Source organism: Gopherus evgoodei, chromosome 15 (genome assembly GCF_007399415.2).
Source record: "Gopherus evgoodei ecotype Sinaloan lineage chromosome 15, rGopEvg1_v1.p, whole genome shotgun sequence".
In the NCBI taxonomy this organism is placed as follows: domain Eukaryota; kingdom Metazoa; phylum Chordata; order Testudines; family Testudinidae; genus Gopherus; species Gopherus evgoodei.
In genome coordinates, this window is record NC_044336.1 from 9,961,304 (window position 1) to 9,987,267 (window position 25,964).

Genomic DNA, 25,964 nt, shown 5'->3' on the forward strand with positions numbered 1-25,964 from the left:
TTTCAATTATCCCCATATTGACTGGGAACATTTCATTTCAGGACGAAATGCAGAGATAAAATTTCTCGATAGTTTAAATGACTGCTTCATGGAGCAGCTGGTACGGGAACCCACAAGGGGAGAGGCAACTCTAGATTTAATCCTGAGTGGAGCGCAGGAGCTGGTCCAAGAGGTAACTATAGCAGGACTGCTTGGAAATAGTGACCATAATACAATAGCATTCAACATCCCTGTGGGGGGAAGAACACCTCAACAGCCCAACACTGTGGCATTTAATTTCAAAAGAGGGAACTATACAAAAATGAGGGGGTTAGTTAAACAAAATGTAAAAGGTATAGTGACTAAAGTGAAATCCCTGCAAGTTGCATGGGCCCTTTTTAAAGACACCATAATAGAGGCCCAACTTCAATGTATACCCCAAATTAAGAAACACAGTAAAAGAACTAAAAAAGTGCCACCGTGGCTTAACAACCATGTAAAAGAAGCAGTGAGAGATAAAGACTTCCTTTAAAAAGTGTAAGTCAAATCCTAGTGAGGCAAATAGAAAGGAGCACAAACACTGCCAGCTTAAGTGCAAGAGTGTAATAAGAAAAGCCAAAGAGGAGTTTGAAGAACAGCTAGCCAGAAACTCCAAAGGTAATAACAAAAGTTTTTTTAAGTACATCAGAAGCAGGAGGCCTGCTAAACAACCAGTGGGGGTCCCTTGATGATCAAAATACAAAAGGAGCGCTTAAAGACGATAAAGTCATTGCGGAGAAACTAAATGGATTCTTTGCTTCAGTCTTCACGGCTGAGGATGTTAGGGAGATTCCCAAACTTGAGCCAGCTTTTGTAGGTGACAAATCTGAGGAACTGTCACAGATTGAAGTGTCACTAGAGGAGGTTTTGGAATTAATTGATAAACTCAACATTAACAAGTCACCGGGACCAGATGGCATTCACCCAAGAGTTCTGAAAGAACTCAAATGTGAAGTTGCGGAACTATTAACTAAGGTTTGTAACCTGTCCTTTAAATCAGCTTCGGTACCCAGTGACTGGAAGTTAGCTAATGTAACGCCAATATTTAAAAAGGGCTCTAGAGGTGATCTTGGCAATTACAGACCGGTAAGTCTAACGTCAGTACCGGGCAAATTAGTCGAAACAATAGTTAAGAATAAAATTGTCAGACACATAGAAAAACATAAACTGTTGAGCAATAGTCAACATGGTTTCTGTAAAGGGAAATCATGTTTTACTAATCTATTAGAGTTCTTTGAAGGGGTCAACAAACATGTGGACAAGGGGGATCCAGTGGACAAAGTATACTTAGATTTCCAGAAAGCCTTTGACAAGTCCCTCACCAAAGGCTCTTACGTAAATTAAGCTGTCATGGGATAAAAGGGAAGGTCCTTTCATGGATTGAGAACTGGTTAAAAGACAGGGAACAAAGGGTAGGAATTAATGGTAAATTCTCAGAATGGAGAGGGGTAACTAGTGGTGTTCCCCAAGGGTCAGTCCTAGGACCAATTCTATTCAATTTATTCATAAGTGATCTGGAGAAAGGGGTAAACAGTGAGGTGGCAAAGTTTGCAGATGATACTAAACTACTCAAGATAGTTAAGACCAAAGCCGATTGTGAAGAACTTCAAAAAGATCTCACAAAACTAAGTGATTGGGCAACAAAATGGCAAATGAAATTTAATGTGGATAAATGTAAAGTAATGCACATTGGAAAAAATAACCCCAACTATACATGCAATATGATGGGGGCTAATTTAGCTACAACAAGTCAGGAAAAAGATCTTGGCGTCATCGTGGATAGTTCTCTGAAGATGTCCACACAGTGCGCAGAGGCGGTCAAAAAAGCAAACAGGATGTTAGGAATCATTAAAAAGGGGATAGAGAATAAGACTGAGAATATATTATTGCCCTTATATAAATCCATGGTACGCCCACATCTCAAATACTGTGTACAGATGTGGTCTCCTCACCTCAAAAAAGATATTCTAGCACTAGAAAAGGTTCAGAAAAGGGCAACTAAAATGATTAAGGGTTTGGAGAGGGTACCATATGAGGAAAAATTAAAGAGGCTAGGCCTCTTCAGCTTGGAAAAGAGGAGACTAAGGGGGGATATGATAGAGGTATATAAAATCATGAGTGATGTGGAGAAAGTGGATAAGGAAATGTTATTTACTTATTCTCATAATACAAGAACTAGAGGTCACCAAATGAAATTAATAGGTAGCAGGTTTAAAACAAATAAAAGGAAGTTCTTCACACAGCGCACAATCAACTTGTGGAACTCCTTACCTGAGGAGGTTGTGAAGGCTGGGACTATAAAGGGAACTGGATAAATTCATGGTGGCTAAGTCCATAAATGGCTATTAGCCAGGAAGGGTAAAGAATGGTGTTCCTAGCCTTTGTTCATCAGAGGATGGAGATGGATGGCAGGAGGGAGATCACTTGATCATTGCCTGTTAGCTTCACTCCCTCTGGGGCACCTAGTATTGGCCACTGTCGGTAGACAGATACTGGGCTAGATGGACCTTTGGTCTGACCCGGTATGGCCGTTCTTATGTTATGTTACGTGGGCGGTGGGGAGATTTATAGAAGCAGAATTATTTCCCTGAAGACTGTTTTCTATGAAGATTCAGCTGCTCTTTAGTAGGAGAAGGGAAATGGGATGATGTGGGGTTTCATGACTTAGCATCTCCATCAGTAAATTATACCAATAAAAAGCATGATCACAGCAAGTCTGCGTGGGAGAGAGGTCAGTTTCTAGATCTAAAGTAAGGGAAGTTCTTTGTACTGTAGTTGAGAGGGAGTCAGGAGCACACTGCAGTCACTGAAAATGTGGTCAGCTTAGAGGAGAAGAAAAACAAATTGCTTTTTAATGTAGTCTGTGTAGGGGGCCAAACTCCTGTTGAAGTGAGTTTTGCTACTGACTTCAGTGGGAACGGGATTTGGCCCATGATGCATAAAAGCGAAAATCTATGGTGAAAGAAAGGAAGAAAGAAAGAAAGAGAGAAAAGTTTAGTGGTTATTTATAGAGCTATATTCAACCTAGCACAGTGTTTCTCTTTGAAGAAGAGTCCAAAGGATAGATTGTAACATGCTCCTTAGGTGACATGTCTCTCACTAGAATCACCTGGACAAATGTAGGGAGTAGGTTTTTGTGTTACTCAAGATAAAAGAAGAAGATATTTAAATGGCAGTAAATTAACCATCTAAAAAGAAAGAATCTACTGTAGCATAAGGCTAGATTCAGTGCTCTTGATTTCACTGGGCAGTCAGACCCTTGGAGCTCAGTATTCTGAGAAGATGATGTATTGCCGTCAGCTCCTGCTGAAGGCAATGGGAATTGAGGGTGTTTAGTAACTTTGTAATATCCAGGGTCTTTATTCTTGATGATACAGTTGAAATATTTGTGTAATCAGCTCTAGCCTGAAATAATGTGTACATGTGTCTAAGGCATGTACACATCTCAAATCAGTGGTCATGTAAAAAATGTGCACTGGAAACAATGTTCTGTAGATTGGAGGTAAGAAAACCGATTGTACAAAAGAGTAATGGTCAGATGAAATTAGTTATTGGGTGTTACAGAAAGTAATTGTTTACAGTGACTCAGGCCATGTCTACATCTAAAATTTTGCAGCGCTGGTAGTTACAGCTGTATTAGTACAGCTGTATAGGGCCAGCGCTGCAGAGTGGCCACACTTACAGCAACCAGCGCTGCAAGTGGTGTTAGATGTGGCCACACTGCAGCGCTGTTGGGCGGCTTCAAGGGGGGGTTCGGGGAACGGGAGAGCAAACCGGGGAAGGAGACCAGCTTCGCCGCGGTTTGCTCTCGCGTTCCCCGAACCCCTCTGCAAACCGCAGGGAAGGAGACCTGCTTGCTCGGGGCTCCGGGAACGAGAGAGCAAACCGGGAAAGGAGACCAGCTTCGCCGCGGTTTGCTCTCGCGTTCCCGAACCCCCTGCAAACCGCAGGGAAGGAGACCTGCTTGCTCAAGGAGACCTGCTTGCTCGGGGTTCGGGGAACGCGAGAGCAAACCGGGAAAGGAGACCAGCTTCGCCGCGGTTTGCTCTCGCGTTCCCGGAGCCCCTGCAAACCGCAGGGAAGGAGACCTGCTTGCTCGGGGTTCCGGGAACTAGAGAGCAAACCGGGAAAGGAGACCCACTTCGCCGCGGTTTGCTCTCGCGTTCCCGAACCCCCTGCAAACCGCAGGGAAGGAGACCTGCTTGCTCGGGGAACGGGAGAGCAAACCGCGGCGAAGCGGGTCTCCTTTCCCGGTTTGCTCTCGCGTTCCCGGAGCCACCCAGCAAACCGCAGGGAAGGAGACCTGCTTGCTCGGGGCTCCGGGAACTAGAGAGCAAACCGGGAAAGGAGACCCGCTTCGCCGCGGTTTGCTCTCGCGTTCCCGGAGCCACCCTGCAAACCGCAGGGAAGGAGACCTGCTTGCTCGGGGAACGGGAGAGCAAACCGCGGCGAAGCTGGTCTCCTTTCCCGGTTTGCTCTCGCGTTCCCGAACCCCCCTGCAAACCGCAGGGAAGGAGACCTGCTTGCTCGGGGTTCCGGGAACGCGAGAGCAAGCTGGGGAAGGAGACCAGCTTGATTACCAGAGGCTTCCTCCTTCCACGGAGGTCAAGAAAAGCGCTGGTAAGTGTTTACATTGGATTACCAGCGCTGGATCACCAGCGCTGGATCCTCTACACCCGAGACAAAACGGGAGTACGGCCAGCGCTGCAAACAGGGAGTTGCAGCGCTGGTGATGCCCTGCAGATGTGTACACCTTCAAAGTTGCAGCACTGTAACTCCCTCACCAGCGCTGCAACTTTCTGATGTAGACAAGCCCTCAGAAACTAGATTGTATTTGAAGTGAAAAGCAAAATAATGAGCCATTCTAATACATGATCTTTGAATACAGTTTCACTCTTTAATGCCAAACAACCCCATTGAGCTAAAAATAACCCTTTATGTCTTCTAATGAAATTTCACTGTTTGCAGGAGAGACGAAAACCCCAAATTCCTATACAACATTTCAGAGACGCAACCCCACCTTTCATTATCTGTGTAAAGTTGGTGAGTACAGTTTTTGGCATAAGTTAAATGAAGCACTTCTGTATCTGCTAGCATCACCCTAATTAAGAATGTGCTTTTGTTTTTATTATAAAACACATTTTCCGATGGTTTACAGAAGTGTTTTTAGTAGGGCTGTCAAGTGATTAAAAAAAATTAATTGCGATTAATTGCACTGTTAAAGAATAATAGAATACCATTTATTTAATATGTTTGGATGTTTTCTACATTTTCAAATATATTGATTTCAATTACACAGAATAGAAAGAGTACATGCTCACTTTATATTATTATTTTTATTACAAATATTTGCACAATAAAAAACAACAGAAATAGTATTTTTCAGTTCACCTAATACAAGTGCTGTAGTGCAATCTCTTTATCGTGGAAGTTGAAATTACAAATGTAGAATTATGTGCAAAAAAATAACTGCACTCAAAAATAAAATAAAATAAAATGTAAAATTTTAGAGCCTGCATGTCTACTCAGTCTTACTTCTTGTTCAGCCAGTCGCTCAGACAAACAAGTTTGTTTACATTTGCAGGAGACAATGCTGCCTGCTTCTTGTTTATAGTGTCACTTGAAAGTGACAACAAGTGTTTGCATGGCACAGTTGTAGCCAGCATCGCAAGATATTTACATACCAGATGCTCTAAAGATTTGTATGTCCCCTCAAGCTTCAACCACCCTTCCAGATGACATGCATCCATGCTGATGAGGTGTTCTGCTCAATAACAATGCAAAGCAGTGACGCATGTTCATTTTCATCATCTGAGTCAGATGTCACCAGCAGAAGGTTGATTTTCTTTTTTGGTGATTTGGGTTCTGCAGTTTCTGCATTAGAGTGTTGCTCTTTTAAAACTTCTGAAAGCATTCTCCATACCTCATTCCTCTCAGTGTTTGGAAGGCACTTCAGATTCTTAAATCTTGGGTCGAGTGCTGTAGCTGTCTTTAGAAATCTCACACTGGTAGCTTCTTTGTGTTTTGTCAAATCTGAAGTAAAAGTGTTCTTAAAATGAACAATGTGTTGAGTCATCATCCGAGACTGCTATAACATGAAATGTATGGCAGAATGCAGGCAAAACAGAGGAGGAGACATATAATTCTCCCCCCAAGGAGTTTAGTCACAAATTTAATTAGTGCATTTTTTTAAATGAGCATCATCAACATGGAAGCTGGAATGGTGGCGGAAGCATGAAGGGGCATATGAATGTTTAGCTTATCTGGCACATAAATTCCCTGCAATGCTGGCTACAAAAGTGCCATGTAAATTCCTGTTCTCATTTTCAAGTGACATTGTAAATAAGAAGCAGGCAGCATTATGTCCTGTAAATGTAAACAAACTTGTTTGTCTTAGCAATTGGCTGAACAAGGAGGAGGACTGAGTAGGCTTGTAGGAGCTAAAATTTTACATTGTTTTGGGTTTTTTTAGTGCAGTTATGTAACAAAAAAAATTCTACATTTGTAAGTTGCACTTTTATGGTAAAGATACACTTCTACCCCAGTATAATGCCACCCGATATAACACGAATTCGGATATAACAGAGTAAAACAGCGCTCCGGGGAGGTGGGGCTGCACGCTCCGGCAGATCAAATCAAGTTTGATATAAAGCCATTTCACCTATAATGTAGTAAGATTTTTTGGCTCCCAAGGACAGCATTATATCAAGGTAAAGGTGTATTGCATTATGGTACTTGTATGAGGTGAATTGAAAAACACTTTTTACAGTGCAAATATTTAATATAAAAAATAAAGTGAGCACTGTACACTTTGTATTCTGTGTTGTAATTGAAATCAATATATTTGAAAATATAGAAAAACATCCAAAAATATTTAATAAATTTCAATTGGTATTGTTTAACAGTGTGATTAATCGCGATTAATTTTTTTGAGTTAATCACGTGAGTTAATTGTGATTAATCAACAGCCCTAGGTTTTAGTCAAAACTCATCCTAAGATGTAGAGGCCAATTTTGTGAAATTGTTTTTAGAGATTATTGCAGGGAGGGAATGAATGGAAATAAGAGTAATATTAAGAATAATAAAAAGCAAGGATATCTTTAAAGGGTGGTTAATCTGTTCTCCCTTTTTGACGTACCATTTTGTGGGCACAAATGTCCTTGCATGTTGCAGACATGGTTGGTCACTTGCCCTTGTTTGTACTCAAAATATTGCAACCATAACTGTGTTCAGGCACACAAACTGTGGGTGCAGAAACAAAAGACTTTGTTTTATAAATCAGGCCCTTAAGTCATTGTGTGCAACATGCCCATTCTTAAGCCTCTTCTGCGTCTGAGTACTGCTGAGAGTCAAAGACTGCAACTGCTTTCTCTTTCACTCATTCGGTTGACTCCTGAATTACTAAAAGATGAGCAGCAGGTATTCTGCTATTGCATTAAAATAACAACGTAGCACAACACAAATAAGGAACAACACAAAAGCATCAGATCAGATGCTGAAAGGCATGATAGCAAATACCCTCTCACTGTGAATACTAAAAGTTACTGAAACTTGCAACTAATGCTACATATTTAAAAACCATATTGGCAGGTTTCCTTCATATAAACAAAGACATTTAAAACCTATTCAGTTTTTATGATTGTTTAGCTGAAACTCATCCCCTGCAATCCCTTTTGACCATAGCGCCCCTAAGATGAGGGCTTGGCTACACTGGCACTTTACAGTGCTGCAACTTTCACGCTCAGGGGTTTGAAAAAACACCCCCCTGAGCGCTGCAAGATACAGCGCTGTAAAGCCTCAGTGTAATCAGGGCAGCAGCGCTGGGAGCGCGGCTCCCAGCGCTGCACGCTACACCCGTAAGGGATGTGGTTTACGTGCAGTGCTGGGAGAGCTCTCTCCCAGCGCTGGCGCTCTGACTACACTCACACTTCAAAGCGCTGCCGCGGCAGCGCTTCCGCAGCGCTGCCACGGCAGCGCTTTGAAATTCCAAATGGAGCCATACCCTTAGAGTCAGAACAGAGATCAAAGTACTTCACAGTTGTAAAACCAGACTGCAAGTACTCCAGGGCGTTATCATGTAGACAGGTTGGTAATAAGCCTGACATTGGCTAGTAATATTGCAACTAATTTAATTTTTCATATGAAACATAATGGTGGGTGGAAGACCGAGGACAAAACAGCTGCATAACCCATTATAAAGTACATCTAATTTCTGAAGCCCTGACAAGGAAGCTATTATACAATATCTTGTCTGCTCTGAAAACTCTGGTTCATGATTTCAACTGTAATTTTACAGTACTTTTCTCTATCGGTGACTGTATTCTGTGTGCAGACTACATTATACTGCATAACACCTTTAAAGATGATCTTTTTGGAGCCACAATTTGGTCTACTTAGATGGAATCTCTGTGGAATGGCCTCTGGAATCTCAATATCTTTTAATCAGCTTTCTGTTGATGTGAAATTAAGAATGAAAATAGTCACAATTTTGGTGTCAAATACCCAGAGACCATGGCCAGGTAACATCCTCTTTTATACTTTTGCACCCTACCATCTGAGGTATCTTGTTGACTGATGGTAATGCTGATGTTACTGGAGCTGAGATAATAAATTCTGCTAGTGAGGCAGCGTAGAATCATAGAATATCAGGGTTGGAAGGGACCTCAGGAGGTCATCTAGTCCAACCCCCTGCTCAAAGCAGGACCAATCCCCAACTAAATCATCCCAGCCAGGGCTTTGTCAAGCCTGACCTTAAAAACCTCTAAGGAAGGAGATTCCACCACCTCCCTAGGGAACCCATTCCAGTCCTTCACCACCCTCCTAGTGAAAAAGTTTTTTCTAATATCCAACCTAAACCTCCCCCACTGCAACTTGAGACCATTACTCCTTGTTCTGTCGTCTGGTACCACTGAGAACAGTCTAGATCTATCCTCTTTGGAATCCCCTTCCAGGTAGCTGAAAGCAGCTATCAAATCCCCCCTCATTCTTCTCTTCTGCAGACTGAATAATCCTAGTTCCCTCAGCCTCTCCTCATATGTCATGTGCTTCAGCCCCCTAATAATTTTTGTTGCTCTCCGCTGGACTTTTTCCAATTTTTCCACATCCTCCTTGTAGTGTGAGGCCCAAAATTGGACACAGTACTCCAGTTGAGACCTCACCAATGCCGAATAGAGGGGAATGATCACATCCCTTATCTGCTGGCAATATTCCTCCTTATACAGCCCAAAATGCCGTTAGTCTTCTTGGCAACAAGGGCACACTGTTGACTCATATCCAGCTTCTCATCCACTGTAACCCCTAGGTCCTTTTCTGCAGAATGGCTGCTGCCTAGCCACGCGGTCCCTAGTCTGTAACCGTGAATGGGATTCTTCTGTCCTAGGTGCAGGACTCTGCATTTGTCCTTGTTGAACCTCATCAGATTTCTTTTGGCCCAATCCTCCAATTTGTCTGGGTCCCTCTATATCCTAATCCCTACCTTGTCAGCATATTTACTACTCCTCTCAGTTTAGTGTCATCTGCAAACTTGCTGAGGGTGCAATCCACACCGTCCTCCAGATCATTAATGAAGATATTGAACAAAACTGGCCCCAGGACCGACCCTTGGGGCACTCCGCTTGATACCGGCTGCCAATTAGACATGGAGCCGTTGATCACTACCAGTTGAGCCCGACGATCTAGCCAGCTTTCTATCCACATTATAGTCCATTCATCCAGCCCATATTTCTTTAACTTGCTGGCAAGAATACCGTGGAAGACCGTATCAAAAGCTTTGCTAAAGTCAAAGAATAACATGTCCATTGCTTTCCCCTCATCCACAGAGCCAGTTATCTCATCATAGAAGGCAATTAGGTTAGGCAGGCATGACTTGCCCTTGGTGAATCCATGCTGACTGTTCCTGATCACTTTCCTCTCCTCAAAGTGCTTCAAAATTGATTCCTTGAGGACCTGCGCCATGATTTTTCCAGGGACTGAGGTGAGGCTGACTAGCCTGTAGTTCCCCAGATCCTCCTATGGGCTCTATATTAGCCTTTTTCCAGTCATCCAGGACCTCCCCCAATTGCCATAAGTTTTCAAAGATAATGGCCAATGGCTCTGCAATCATATCCGCCAACTCCTTTAGCACCCTCGGATGCAGTGCATCCGGCCCCATGGACTTGTGCTCGTCCAGCTTTTCTAAATAGTCCTAAACCCACTTCTTTCTCCACAGAGGGCTGGTTACCTCCTCCCCAGTGCAGCAGTCTGGGAGCTGACCTTGTTTGTGAAGAATGAGGCAAAAAAAGCATTGAGTACATTAGCTTTTTCCACATCCTCTGTCACTATGTTGCTTCCCCCATTCAGTAAGGCACCCACACTTTCCTTGACCACCTTCTTGTTGCCAACATACCTGTAGAAACCCTTCTTGTTACTCTTAACATCCCATTGCTAGCTGCAACTCCAAATGTGATTTGGCCTTCCTGATTTCACTTCTGCATGCCTGAGCAATATTTTTATACTCCTCTGTGGTCATTTGTCCAATCTTCCATTTCTTGTAAGCTGCTTTTTTGTGTTTAAGATCAGCAAGAATTTCACCATTAAGCCAAGCTGATGGCCTACCATATTTAACTATTCTTTCTACACATCACGATGGTTTGTTCCTGCAACCTCAATAAGGATTCTTTAAAATACAGCTAGCTCTCCTGGACTCATTTCCCCCTCATGTTATTCTACCAGGGGATCCTGCCCATCAGTTCCCTGAGGGAGTCAAAGTCTGCTTTTCTGAAGACTAGGGTCCGTATTCTGCTTCTCTCCTTTCTTCCTTTTGTCAGGAGCCTGAACTTGACCATCTCATGGTCACTGCCTTGTAGATTCCCATCCACTTTTGCTTCCCCCACTAATTCTTCCCTGGTTGTGAGCAGCAGGTCAAAAAGAGCTCTGCTCCTAGTTGGTTCCTCCAGCACTTGCAGGAAATTGTCCCCTGCACTTGCCAAAAACTTCCTGGATTGTCTGTGCGCTGCTGTATTGCTCTCCCAGCAGATATAGGAGTGATTGAAGTCTCCCATGAGAACCAGGGCCTGTGATCTAGTAACTTCTGTTAGTTGCCTGAGGAAAGCCTTGTCCACCTCATCCCCTCGGTCTGGTGGTCTATAGCAGACTCCCACTATGACATCACCCTTGTTGCTCACACTTCTAAACTTAATCCAGAGACTCTCAGGTTTTTGTGCAGTTTCATACTGCAGCTCTGAGCAGTCATACTGCTCTCTTACAAAGAATGCAACTCCCCCACCTTTTCTGCCCTGCCTGTCCTTCCTGAACAGTTTATACTCATCCATGACAGTACTCCAGTCATGTGAGTTATCCCACCAAGTCTCTGTTATTCAGAGAAAGAGACCACTGCACAGGCTTTTAGCAATATTAAAAACATGAGCGAATACAACAGCGGCCAAGGGGACAAGGACTAAACTGAAAAAAGAAAGTGTTTCTTTTCAGATTTCTTTCTTCTAAGGATCTCAAATCAATTTGTACACATTAACAATGGGGCACTGAGAGCTTAAATGACTGTCCAAGGATACATAGGAAGTCTGTGGTAGATCCAGGAATTGAAACCTGATCTCAAGCCTTGTTTATTATTATTATTATTAATTATTATTATTATTATTATTTATAGTATAGTAGTGCCCAGAGGCCCTGACTGAGATCAGAGCTCCTTGGTGCTAGGCACTGTTCAAATATATAGCAAGGGTTTGTCCCCAAAGAGCTTGCAGTCTACTTAGACAAGACAAAGGATAGGGGGGAGAAACAGAGCCTAAAGTCACCCAGCAGGTTCAGTGGTTTCCTGAATCCCACTCCAGGGCCATGTCCGCTGGACCATTCTGCCTCTCTTTTGTATTCTCTCTCCCCTTTTGCCTTGCAGGTCACCTTTATGTAGTGTTCTTCCATCAATCCCCCTTTCTGCCAACAATACACATAGCGTAACTTATGTTAGTATGACACCTTCTTGCAGAGGCTGCATGAGCATGGTTTAAACTGAAATCTCATTCTTACTGGCTGTGCTATTGTGGCTGGACTTGAATGACCACACCTTTCGGTAGTCATTTTTAATCTGCTCTGGAAAGCAGCCCTATACCAAAAACAAAACAAGCCTGTAACTGACTGTGGTTTAAAACATTTAAGTCTCCTGTGTGGAGAAGTCCTCAAACTTTAGGCCTGACCACTAGAGGAAATGGTTTCTAAACTGATTGAAATCTGCAGAGATGTTGAACTTTCATTGATCTCTGATGATACTGTGCAGACTAAGTATAAAGCTGAGGATTCGGTCTTCGTTATATTTTTAGACTGTTTGAACTTTGTTTTCTGTGCAGCCCACATCTGAAAAATGAGCTGAACAACAAACCTACCTCACTGCTATTTATTGAATTCACCTCCCCGCAGAATGTGCTGTCAGATCTGAGCTTTCACAATCCCATCTCTGCTCATGGTCACAAAGGAGTTGATGGTAGCAGAGCAGCCTGTAGACACAGTTATGCAGCTTATTAAAAACAATGAGTAAACTAGGTGCAATAGCCAGAAAAACAGTGATCTAATCAGTCATGGAGTGGGAGGGGAATTAACACAAACTGATATTAAGCCTTTTCCATAGTCATGGATATCTTTGGCATTTTAGTGCTTTTGACACAAATTAATCAGTTGGAACAGTGCAAAAAAAGTGCTGATTTAATGAATCACACTTTGATGTGAGGAGGAAGATTTTAATTTTACTATATTTGAGACATGAAATTCCTCTCTAAAAGAACACCTTTCTTGTGCATCCCATATGGAAACAAAATGCATGTTTTAGAGAAATTTTCAAACCATTTGAGCAAATCGTTTTGCCCAGATGTGTGTTTCAGGTCATGCAGACAAATAAAACAACCTTACATGCCCTGTTCTGAAACGCTTAGCAGTTCTCAAATCTGAATATGTGCTCATACAACAAGTATGACCCAGACAGATATTCCCTGCTGAACTTGTTACCTGCAATTGTCAGAGATTTCTGGAAGGCAGAATTAGCAGCACATCCTCTCAGCTCTTAGACAAGTTCTTCTTAAATAAAAGTCAGTAACAGACTTCTAAACATCCTGGGCTGTTGCACCCATACATCCCCATTGATGGACAGGATTGTCCCCCCATATATTGCTGACCAGGGTGGGCATAATATAAATTACATAACCAAATATGAAACAATTATCCCTACATCAAAAACTTGGCAGGACTAGTCACCTGTTCATCTTACTTGTTTAGCATTCTGAAGCTAAGCATATTACCTATCTATGATTCTTTCAGTAGCTCCTACAAGAGAGGTCTCATACTAACTAAAGAGCGGTTTTGTTCTGACAAATGACTGTGTAAAAGTAGTATCAGTTTGAGAGAATTGATCATGGCAGGTCTGTGCATGCTGGGCTCCAATATCCTTTGCTCTGGGATGAGACGGCATTTCTCCTGAAGACTTGTCCTATTATTTAAAATATTGTACAAGAACGCATTCCATAGGCTTATTTTCCTTCCTTTTGCAATCCAGGACAGGAGCAGCTTGTTTTCCGTTCCAGTGTGGATTTTAAAGCTGTTGCAAAACATGCCTGGTTTGTGCCTGCTCACTTGAGAAGATTAGATAATTTAATAAATGGATTGTTTTTGTGGAACTTCCGTGACTGCCATTTACTCAGTATAGTGCTTGCTTGCTCACTGGATTTTGCAGGCAGCATCTTTCTAGCTTATGCTGGCACTATTTGTCATTAACGTTTAAAATTAGTTCTTGAAAGGAAAAGCTACACTATGCAGTCCCTGCTCCATTTGTAAAAAGCTTTCAGCGCATTTAGGCCAAAGAGCTACAGCTGCAATTCTGTGGAGGTAGAAAAGGGGAAGGGGGCTGCACTTGCGTGTTTTGCTCATTGTGAGACTAAAATCTTTGCTCTTGATGGTCCAAATTCTATCCCAAAACCTTAAAACCTGCTTCACCTACAGCTCTGCATTCTTTATGTTTTCTCATTCTCTCCAGACTAGGAGAAAGGAACATGCTATTTCTTGCTCCAGTTCTATTCCACAGAGTATTGTGGCTCAGGTTGGATTCCAAGTGCTTGAAGTGAAAAGGGCTTTTCTACTTTCAAATCTCAATTAAGAAGCCAAAAGCTAGTGTGTGAGAAATACAGTAGGTTTTCCTGGCAGCCTCTTGCATTAGTTCAGCTGTGTAAAGCCATGCCTCGTTTCAGCTTCCCAACCTGCTGCTCAGGGAATGATGGGATTCCTTTTAACCACGCTGCTTAATTTCGCATCTGAGTTTTAAAGAACAAAACAAAACTTGAAAATAAACCTACATTCAGAACTCTGACCATGTGGTGGGAGGCTCATCTTGCTCCCTCTCTCCTGGCATGGGAGAGGTGAAGACCATGGGTCATAACTTAGCCATACGTTGTTATGTAGAATTCCACATTAACCTGAGTGGGCGGTCTGGCGCATAGACCACTGACATATGTGGTCTCAAATGAGTCACAAAATGAGGGCCCAGTCCATCAAACTGATGAATGCCCTCAGCTACCACTGATTGCAATAGGTGAAGCAGGTGCTCAGCAAATGAGAGAGTCAGGGCCCTGAAGCTATTGGTCTTCTAAAAAAAAAGTGGGGTTTTGTGGCAAAGGGGAAGAGTCCACTCTGTTTATAAAGCACGCGCTGTGGATATGGGGACTAACCTGTCTCCTGAGTGGGAGGAGAGGTGCTGTGGCAATGACTGGATACCAGGGGAAGGTGGCATGGGAATTAACTGTATCTTGTGCCTGCCTCTTACCTAGGTGTGCCAGGGGGAAGAGGGCACAGCTTCCTCCACATTATGGGCTCCTTGTGCAAGAGACGGGCACACCTGCAGTCCCTGTAGTTGGGGTGTGTGTGTGTGTATGTGTGTCTCCCCAAGGGAATGGGAGAAGAACAGAGCACACACAAAAAGGGCCCTTCCCAGCACCCTAAATCAGCAGTCTCTAAAGAAACATAATGAACCTGTCAAACAGTTTTGAGCAATTGGACGTTATTTTTGTAAAGCAAGGACTTCCTTGAAAAAGCTTCTTACTTCTGAAGTCTGCAGATTCTGTGTTTAGTGTCCATGTGTAAATAGCCACATTTCATTTTATCTCACACTTCCAGCTAGGTGTGGTAGTCTGTACTTCCTGTTTTAAACAGTTTAGTGTTGCTGTGTCCAGCTGCTAGCAGTCTTTGGGTAGTGAGTGGCATATACCCTACTTAGGTATTCTGTTGAGCACTTTGTAAATTGCTTTAGACCAGTGGTCCCCAACCTTTTCATCTGGCGCCACTGTGGCGGTGGTCGAGCATCGAATTTCGGCGGCATTTCGGCGGATGCTCGACCGCTGGTCAGGACGCGGGCGCATTTACATGCCCCGACAGGTGCCATGGCGTCCGCGAGCACCGCGTTGGGGACCCCTGCTTTAGACTCTTTTGGGATGAAAGGTGCTATATAAATTATGCATTAGTTACCACTATATCACTCTCAGGCACAGAAAGCATCAGAGTTCAATAAATACTAGCACTAGGGTTTGTGGTTACCTTGTTGCTGAAATAGCACGGCAGCAGCTTTCTTAATACTTTTTGCTGAGCAGACTAAAGTGGAAGAACCGAAAAAAGGTAATTAGAGCCATATGGTTTTGAGGTCTGAAGCAATGTGCCTGCAGATGTTTCCTTTCATCTGTCAGTTCAAGCAGGAGAAAGAATGAAGAGTTGTTCTTTAAAAAGTCAGAACCACAAACCTGACCCTCTGAGAAGTGGAGGAACATGAAAGGAGGGAGTAACACAGCTTTACTGATGCTCACAGAATCCAACATTTATTTCCCCAAAGGCAGCAATGATCCAGGCTGTAGACATGACATTAACACTACTTGGATACTTTTGTTAGCATTCTCACATCTCATGCTAAAGCAGGATCAGGGCAGTTCATTGTTTGAATGGGAGACCTTCAGGGAACACTCAGGGTATGTCTACATCTACAATTTTGCAGCGCTGGTTGTTACAGCTGTATTAGTATTACAGCTGTATTAGCTGTTCGGGGAACGCGAGAGCAAACCAGGGAAGGAGACCAGCTTCGCCGCGGTTTGCTCTCGCGTTCCCCGAACCCCCCTGCAAACCGCAGGGAAGGAGACCTGCTTGCATGGAGGTTCGGGGAACGCGAGAGCAAACCGGGGAAGGAGACCAGCTTCGCCGCGGTTTGCTCTCGCGTTCCCCGAACCCCCCTGCAAACCGCAGGGAAGGAGACCTGCTTATTCGGGGAACGCGAGAGCAAACCGGGGAAGGAAACCAGCTTTGCCGCGGTTTGCTCTCGCGTTCCCCGAACCACCCTGCAAACCGCAGGGAAGGAGACCTGCTTGCACGGAGGTTCGGGGAACGCGAGAGCAAACCGGGGAAGGAGACCAGCTTTGCCGCGGTTTGCTCTCGCGTTCCCCGAACCGCCCTGCAAACCGCAGGGAAGGAGACCTGCTTGCTCGGGGTTCGGGGAACGCGAGAGCAAACCGGGGAAGGAGACCAGCTTGATTACCAGAGGCTTCCTCAGGTATGCTGGGATACCTGCTTATTCCACGGAGGTCAAGAAAAGCGCTGGTAAGTGTCTACACTTGATTACACAGCGCTGGATCCTCTACACCCGAGACAAAACGGGAGTACGGCCAGCGCTGCAAACAGGGAGTTGCAGCGCTGGTGATGCCCTGCAGATGTGTACACCTCCGAAGTTGCAGCGCTGTAACCCCCTCACCAGCGCTGCAACTTTGTGATGTAGACAAGCCCTCAGATGCTAAGGGAAGTTGTGTTTGTAAGAGATTCTGTTGATGGCTCTCTTCCTTGACTGAACCTCATGATATGGGAAGCTGGAGATGTCCTCAGCTGAGTGAGAAGTAAAGCTGAGGTTCTGACAGTTGTGATCATTAAAGATCCCACAGCAATTTTTTGATCAGATTTTGACCAGGACAGTTGAATTCTTTCGGCCATTTTAGTTGTACGTATTATGCTTCACTTCTTTCCTGTATGATTTCATATTGGTGGTGTGTGTTGTTAAAGCTCTTAACACAGCTGCTGTGTTTCAAGCAATTCTGGTTTATCCCTTACTTACTTCTTAGGGTATTGTCATGATTAATACATTATTTATGAAGAGCTTAAAGATTTGTGAAATTAAAGACTATAGGAGGGCGAAATATCACATCAGAAATGCTGAGGTTGGCATGTTTACCTAATGACATCACTCTTTCACTTGAGTCTGTATCACTGCTTTGCAATATTGTGCATGGAACAAAAATACAAAGTTTCTTGTCCAGACAGTAAAAAAGATTTGAAGGAAACACCTATAACTATGGTTAAATGCCAGTTGCTTGTTGAAAGGTGTATTTTATCAGACAAGCACATTTATTACTATTTTGTTAAATGGCATCCTCGTTCCAGTCTCTTAAAATGTGTGTACTTAAAAAACAAAACAAAAGCACTCATACATAGTCCTCTGCAGAGCTGGTTTCAGAGCAATTCCTGTGCTGTGCTTAGCAGTTAGAATGAGCTGTTTGCCAGCAGTCTGAACTGGGAACCATCCCCCCTGGGCTATCTTGGAAAAGTTCTTGAACATGCTGGCTTTCACCCCGTGAGCTGAGGATGAAAAGAGAGTCTGAAAGCTGCCAGTATTTCTCTCTGGAGCTGCAAGGTTTTTGTTTCCAGGGGTTGGCAGGGGGGTGCCTTGGGGGTTGATCCAGAACATGACCAGTTAAGGAAGGAAAGAACAAAACAGACTTTGAACTAAGAGATACAACTTTTTTTTGTGTGCTTTCTCTAGTCTCTTGAAATAAGCTGTCTAGGGTCATGAGTTTCTAAACTAATGCAATAATTTTAGAAGGGTGTGGGGGGATGTATGGACAGATAGATTTCTCAACTCTTTTTTAAATTAATTTTTAGATCAACAACTGGGCTTTTCTTCATTTCACCTGAATGAACTAATGCTGTCCTCATCCCACAGGATCTGACAGGTGGAGGATTTGAAGAAAACTTGGCCACACTAGACTTGAAAGAGGGACTGGATTATCATCATTTCAACTGAACACTCAGGTACAGCAGTGAAATTGGTGCTTTATGTATCCTGAGCGATGTGTATGTTAAAAACAATACTGTGCCCAGAGAGGGTTAGGTTTTGTAGTTAGTAATTTGAACTTCACCCAATGTATCTCTTCTGATCATTTATTCTTTTCTAAAGGCAGGATAAAGTTATACCTTTGATATCTATATTTACCAGTTGTTAATATGGCACATTACTGGCTTAGCAGTCAGTTTATAATTGTGATTCTTCCTGCTTATTATCACAAAAACAATAGTGAAAGTGCTATTTTTGTTGCTAATTTTAAGTGTACAAAATTTGTTACTGCGGCTTATACTCTTGGTGTAAGTAGCCCATCCAATATTATCCATTAGATTACAGAGCAAGCTGATACCATAAGAAAACATTAAAGCCATAGCAAACAATGTACACAGCAGTTTAAATGTTCACAACAATGAAAGTGTTTTAGGGACCTTGGTGACTCAGGTTCTGTCCAGAGTAATCAGGGGCCCCAAGCCATTCCCTGGAGTTGGTTAATCTCCTGCTACTGACAATAGCAGCTGGTGTTTCCTGAGGTAAAATCTTTGCATTACTGCTTTGTATCTATGTGAACTGCTAGTGCTGAGGGATTAAAGAGGCCCTAAATTATGGCATCCCTGTGACTCAGGCATGTTAGGAGTACAGTGTATATGGGAAGAGATTTGGAAGCCAGAGGGTAATGTATGTAGATGCTCAGCACTTTCACTCAGCCTCCTATTGTGTATGCTTAAAAATAAGTAGACTTTTGCTAATATGGAAATAATGTTTTTCTTGCACTGGGGACCTCAAGTTATAACTTTGCTCAAGAAGGAACTAAATCTCAGGTCAGCTTCTGCTTTAGACTGTCCCTCAAGTGAAATATGCCACTTAGTTGTTTAATATATGTGAATTAACATAATCAAGAGATAATTTACTTTACCTAGGGATTCCGGGACCCAAACTTGACACATTAGATGGGTCTGATTCTAATTGCACAGCACTTTATAAAACTGAGACCCCTTTAAGGTTTCTTAAGTAGGCCACCTAAAATCACTAATTATTTTGGAAAATCTCTACTCTGGTTAAGTAACAGATATTTTGGTTGCTAGTTACGCTACTTATTTAATCACAGAATAAAGGGTTGTCTTATGTTGTTCCCTTATAAGTATCTTTAGTGTTCATCTTTCTTGTTCATTGGGTAATTCTGACAGCCTGAGAATTGCATACCACTGAGGGGCCATACAGTATACACTATCTTTTGACTTTTTTCTCTGTCTGCATGATACTAGGCTGGACACCAAGAAGCGTTGCCTACTTGAATGTTAGTTGGTCTGAGCTGGTGAAATGGCTCACAGCATCCAGAGCCACTCCCTATCAGGCTGTATGTATATCATCAATATACTCAAATATACTAAGTTCAAATTCTAAAGAATTCCACCAAGTCCTGTCACGCTGTTTAGTAAACTGCTGCTGCTGTCTTTGCTTCCTTTACCAGCTGTGCAGAATTTAATTATAAAATCTGTGTGGAAAAGAGTGCCTCCCTATCTCCAAAACTCCTAGTTAATAATGGTTCCTTTCAGAAGAGGCCTGTAACTTTGAGCCTGCCTCTCCATTTCCCTGCTACTGCCAGGCATACCCTGTTTTGAATTGATTAATAATGTGGATCACTTCACTCTTGTTCCCAGGACCCCATCCCTGCTTTAGTGTTTATAATTCCATGTAAAGATTATCAATACTGAGACCCCCATTCCATTGCCCTCCCCAGTTGCTGATCATGTTCTGTGCTTCTGGTAAATATTTCTGATTTCCCAGTTACATGTAAAACAGCCAAAAATTACAGCCTATGCCTACCAGCTAGAAGCTGAGGAAAAGGCTATTATAAATTGGCAATGTTTATCCTTTGCAGCTCAGAATGTAATATTTACATTAAAAAAGTGGCTGTAGCTTTTTTTCTAGAATAGTACAGAAAAAGGTCTTGGCCTCTCAGAAAACGGGATTGGTAACTAAACCCCTAAGACCCAGATTTTCAAGAGACATTTTGCATTGTCAGTTCCTCGTAGAAAGATGAAATGGTTCAATTTTTATACTCATCCCACTGATCTACAGGTGACTGCACAAAAGATCTCTAAGTGCATATTATTTAAAACCAGATTGAGTACTGAGCTCTTTTGAAAATCTCTCTCTAAATGGCCATTTTAAATCCAGCCTGCTTGAGTAGTGGCTTTGTTTTGATCTCACGCCAATTAGCAGCATCCCTAACTATCATGCTGCTGCAGACTGGTGTCTATTCATTGAATTTCAATTGTGACCAGACTTCATAATCTCAGCAAAGCTAAAAATTTTGAGAGCTATGGAGACCAAGTTTGTCACTCATATCGGTAGGTCCTGTTAACCATTGGGTACTTTGTCCTATCATTTTCCATGTCATACCTGTTCTGTGGATTAATACAGGGTTTTGTGCTGCATGGCTGTGAAGCCAACCCCGTTTTGGGAGTATTACCTTTAAGAGCCAATGCTGAGGTTCATAGCACAGAGAATATTTCTCATTTGAGTTTCATGACTTTTTTTTTTTTAATGTTGGTTTAATATTTTTATACCACAATCTTTATAAAACTAAAGCTTCTGATAGTGTGGCGATTCCATGGGAACTTTATCCATTTTGACCTTCATCCACAGCTCACACTTCTACCTCAGAACATACTGTATAGCAAATCTTCAACAACAACAAAAAAGTCCCATGCTAAGAATGGGAATATAAGGATGAGAGTTGGTAATGAAACAGAAGTAGTATCGGGGTGTTTTTAATCTACTTGAAAAGAAAAGGAGCCATGTCAGGTTTATACAGCCACCTGCCAAACTGGGCTGCAAAGTTATTTTTACAGTCAATTATTATCTTCAGCAGGTACAATTCAAAGAGTGCTTATACTACTCGCTGTGTGTTTCCAGTAAAAGTATTTTCTAGATTCTAGTAATAAAGTGCTCTCTACAGGACTAGTTGGTTAATCATACATGATACAGCTGAAGATTTTGTCTGATTTTGTTATAAGTGGAAATGGTCTACAGCCATGACTAACTCTAAAGTGCCAAGTCTAAACATTTTAATATTTTTAGTTTAATTTTTCTGATTTAAATATATTTTGACACTTCCGTATTGATGTATTACTATCCATCTTAATTTAAAATGAATGAATTCACCCTTTTGTGGGGAAGGAGGTCCTGTCTTGTTACTAGTAATGAACTATTCTGTCTTGATTTGGCCCAGTGCTGTTTTTGCACCAAGCAAGGAACAAATGTTGCTATATGAACAGTAATGGTCTAAAGGGATCTTGACATGTACACCCTTAATCAGTGGGAATTTGAGAGATAGTGGCATCTTGAGCCTAGCCCATACACCAGTTTCCAAACTTTTTGAAATGCACCCCCAGAATTACAATTTTTGGTTGCGCCACCCCCAACCCAGACAAAAAGAGATGAGTCAAGGGATGAAGGTTGCACTCCCTCCTCAGGCCCTGCTGTGCTGGGCTGAAGCCCCAGCTGCAGGTCATGGCTGCTCACCCCCTGGAATGTTCCTCTGGGGATGCACCCCCCAGTTTGAAAACCTCTGTTGGATAAGCTCCACAGCCACTTTCTATAAGGAGTGGCATTTGAGGTGTGAGCCATTCCTACACCTGTGACAGTAGGGTCTCAAGGGTAGTAGGCCACTTCTTTGCAGTGTGTATGTACTTGAGATATAGCCCTAAGTCATTCTGGTATGAATATTAACAAAAGCTAGTTTCTGGGCTTGCTCACTTGTGCAAAATTGAAAATCATGCCACCCTAGCAGTTGGCTATTTCTCCTTCCCTTCTGCTTCAGGAAGAGAACAATTAAATACACTTGTCACAAATAATTCATATATTTAACTTCCCTTGTGAATCTAGAGAAAGAATTAGTATGCTTGCTGTATAAACCCAGTCAAAAGAGCCTGGCTATCTTTTTGTTTGTTCTTCTACTGTTGTATGTCACATAAGCGAAAAAATCAGTTTCCACACATCCCTTTGTTAGAACAGAGCATGCTGCAAGTGCTTATAGTGGAATAAAAGTGAATGACAGGGTAGAGGTAGGTTTTATCAGCATCAAATGCAGTTAACTTATGGCTTTTTATAGTTGGCCTTTCTGTAGGGGGAAAAAAAAAATCAGCTGTTGTATCATTTCTTATTAAGTGCCTCTTTATGGAGAATGACTGGTTGCAATTTTGGTTTTGAAAATGCGGAATGAATTGATACACTCTGTACAAAGGATAATGTAGTTCATCACTTTGTGTCCTGTGCTTGCACCCAGAAAAACAATGGACTGTCTATTTTCAAGTGATGTCACACCAGTTGCAAACTGCTAATGGTAGCCTCAGTTAACAGTGGCCATTTCTCATCCACTGTCAGATCACTAGAGTCATGGCTTGGTGAGCCCTAGGTTATTGTTTCAATTACCTGTGCAGATACAACTATGCAGTTAATTTTTTTTTAAAGTGATAGTGCTGCATGTATACCACAGATAAACTCAGTATTGGTGTATGCAAACCAATTGTTTGTTTTAGTATGTTGTAATGCTTGTTTTGTGGAATTAATTTTTGAACATTAAGCTCAAAGCAAGCAAGTTTAGCAGGTGTTAGTTTTGCATGAGAGCTGGCCAGATTCTTGGATATGCGAGCACTTTTATGTGGATGTTAAGTAAGTTAACTGGAGAACGGCAGCTTATCACAACAAACAAGGGTTTTTTAAATTGAACAAATGTTCATACAGAACCATCTCTGATATTCAAAGTGAATAATAAATGTGGTTATTCTACCTCATAACCATGCCATTTATAGCATCTCTGAATTTGGCTCTTCATGTTCAGAAACTGGCATAATGCACACATGAAGGGGGTGGAGTTTCCATGAAACAACAAATAAAAAGGTTTACCTGTACTACCCTGTCAAGTCTTAATGTAACCTGCAATCACTGATCTATTTTAGAGGCAATGTGCTAGCTAATAACGGATGATTGATTTTTAAATATGTCCAACAGTAAGGGCAGTGGCTGAAGTACTGACTAGTCACCTCTGTACTCCACATTTGGAAAAGTGAGGTTCTGCTTGATATCTCTTGAATTCTACCTTATAAACACAAAGTCACCACTCATTTACACTAGTCGACAGTCTCTCTTCTGGGTAAGGTCAAAGCCTAAAATAAACAAAGATTGTCTGCTCTTGCTTGTAGATTATAAGTCAGGGTTGAAGGCAATAAAAGAACAGTTTATTGAGAGAGGTATTACCATTAAGCATTACCACTCTGAGCTGTTACATTATCTTAAATATTTGTCTTGACCACACGCATTAGTCACAACTGTAAATGAATAATACACAAGTACAAGCGCAATGATTTTAGAGGAGAGACACTAAGTCAGGTTTACTGAGGGGAATGCAAGATATTGGCATTCAAAAGCAGCTCAGTTATGACAAAGATCATGAGGACAAACTGCCATCTTGTGGCTACAGATGACAAATTTACGAATTGAAAACATAATGGACCTTTGTTGCCTTCTTTATATTGTGGTCGGAGATACTGACAGATAAACAGCCTGCTTTTTCAGTGGCATATCTTGTGGGGTGCTTTTACTCTTTATGTTAATTTTGTTAATCATATTTTGTAGCTCAGTCTCAAACTCCAGTTTATCAAGATGCTGCAGCACAGATCACTTCCTCCTTCATGACGCAAGTGCCAGAGAGCTTCAGTTTTCAAAGCAACAGAGAACACTGACTGCTTTACTATGCTGCACTCTACATACAGGAAACAAAAAAAGAAGAACTTATGAAATTCCTTTTAGGTAGGGTACTCAGCTACTTTTAATCCAGCTAGTAACTGAATTCATGTTATCAACCAAAGCAAACTAAAGGAAAATAGGACTTTACGTTTTAAAAGTGAATTGTATTTTAACAGATGGTAAATATCACAACTGCTAGATTTAAAAAAAGATTTAGTTGAATCAACATTTAAAATATTATTCATCTGACACATTTTGCAAAAGGATAAATAAAGTTCAAGTGGCTTGTAAAATGAAAATATTCAAATGTTATGCCTGGTTTATCTAATCAAGTTTATTTTCCTCTACTTTTATGAAGCGAGCTCTCAGAATGTGCTGTGTATTTTTTCTCATACACCCTTCCCTATCCCTACTGAAAGGTGGTTGTATTACTAGTGGAGGAGTTTCACACCAGTGAAATCCAGTGACACAGAGTAGGTTGCAGGTGGGATTGTCATTCTTTAATACTAGCAAAAATGAAAATAGCCTTGCAGTTTACTTGAAAACTTCTAAGTGTTTAATTAGCATTACTAGAAAACATGCAGAGGAAATAGTAAAGCACCAAATTCTGCCCTGAAACCTTAATGACTTTGATGGGATACCAAAGGAAAGATTTGCATTACAGTATTTGCAATAATTTTTTCACACATATGCACATACACATTTATATATATATATATATAAAAATGTAGGTGCATTAGATTATCTTGTTTATATCAAAGGATTTACTTTTCTTTCCAATCTTTCATCTAAGTCTGCAAATTTTAAGAATAAAACTCACCCGGCTCTCAAAGACAATTTTCTTATTTATACCCTCTACATTTTGAAATGCTTAATCATAAAACTGAGGAAACAAAGAGCAGTCAACACTGCTAGTAAAACAAGATTCTTAAACTCCCACTTCATTAAAACACCAGCTCTCACAAGTTTAGCTTTCACTTTAAACAAGAGTGATTTACTAGATGAGAACTTTAAGAATGTTTCTTTATCCAGTTTACAAAATTATCTGTTCCAGTTGCTGTACAAATTGACTAACTGTACATCAAGGGAGTAAGAATCACTTCAGCAGCTGGTTTTCTTGGTCCTTTTACTATCAGTGTTTTCAGAACAAAACAAATAATCACGTAACACATTAAGTCACAAAACCAGTTATTTCCTTTCTGAACCTGGCTGCTTACAGCTCAACACAGTTGGGTTGTATGTCTACTTACAAACACCAGAGGCAGTTAAGTCTTATCTGATGTTCCAGGGCTTGGCCACAACCCTTCCACCAGTATGAATACCTCCAAAACTATAGGGGGAAATGCTGCATTTTAAGAAAGAGCTTAGGTATAAATTAACAGCAAATCCTTACTTTCCACAGTTTGCTCCATTTTAACACATTTCCCCCAGTCTGGGGCATAGAGAGCAATAAAGAAGAATTAATAGGGACTGAATGACAAATGGGACAGAAGAATGTTACCCTTTCCCAAAAGTAAGTAGTGTTTGTTAATCTATTTTAAATCCACAGCTGAGGTCATTCTCCTGCTGACATTTTCTTCTGAAGAAGAATGAAGGGCCAAGCATGCGAGATGTTGATGGATGACCAGGTAGCCATTTTACAGATTTTTGTTCTTGCTGCTGACTGTGGAAGCGTTGAGTAGGCTCCAACCTCTTCTGCTGATGACTGTGCTTCAGCAACAGTATTTAATCTAGCTAAGAATGGATGATTTTAGATACTTTCAGGCACATGCATGTAACTTACAGCAAAAGAATAAAAATGATGTTTTACTAAGCTAATTGAGTCTACTAAGGAATACTTGAACTGCTCTTCTCAGATCTGCCATATGCAGTGCTTTTGTTTTTCCCAAAGTCTCAACACCAGAAGAAAAAGAATTACCCTAGAGTCATCTGTACTCAAGATTAAGACCAGCCTTGTCTTCACAGAAGATGCATTATGGGTAGTATTTGAGAATGAAGATTTTGAAAACTATTCTAGCTCATGTGGTTGCAACGAAGCAGCATATCGTTATGGAAAAGGAATAAAATGCCATAAGTTTGA

General features: G+C 41.7%; 2 protein-coding genes across 17 annotated transcripts in view; one reads left to right on the plus strand and one right to left on the minus strand.

The window, feature by feature from the left end:
* B3GNTL1 (UDP-GlcNAc:betaGal beta-1,3-N-acetylglucosaminyltransferase like 1) overlaps window positions 1-23,856 on the plus strand; it is a 329,647-nt gene extending 305,791 nt beyond the window's left edge. For 7 of the 8 annotated variants that reach the window (XM_030534209.1, XM_030534211.1, XM_030534212.1 and 4 more), the window contains 3 exons: window positions 4,987-5,061; window positions 18,014-18,102; window positions 23,774-23,856. In XM_030534209.1, the coding sequence (XP_030390069.1) occupies window positions 4,987-5,061; window positions 18,014-18,094 (156 nt within the window). In that variant the 3' untranslated portion in view covers window positions 18,095-18,102; window positions 23,774-23,856. Of the gene's footprint in view, window positions 1-4,986; window positions 5,062-18,013; window positions 18,103-19,395; window positions 19,488-23,773 lie in introns of all 8 variants that reach the window. The other variant, XR_003996594.1, reaches the window with a different exon arrangement.
* Window positions 23,355-25,964, minus strand: part of TBCD (tubulin folding cofactor D) — a 228,936-nt gene continuing 226,326 nt past the window's right edge. For all 9 annotated transcript variants that reach the window (XM_030534204.1, XM_030534199.1, XM_030534201.1 and 6 more), the window contains one exon: window positions 23,355-23,900. In XM_030534204.1, coding sequence (XP_030390064.1) covers window positions 23,889-23,900 — 12 coding nt within the window. In that variant the 3' untranslated portion in view covers window positions 23,355-23,888. The remainder of the gene's footprint in view (window positions 23,901-25,964) is intronic.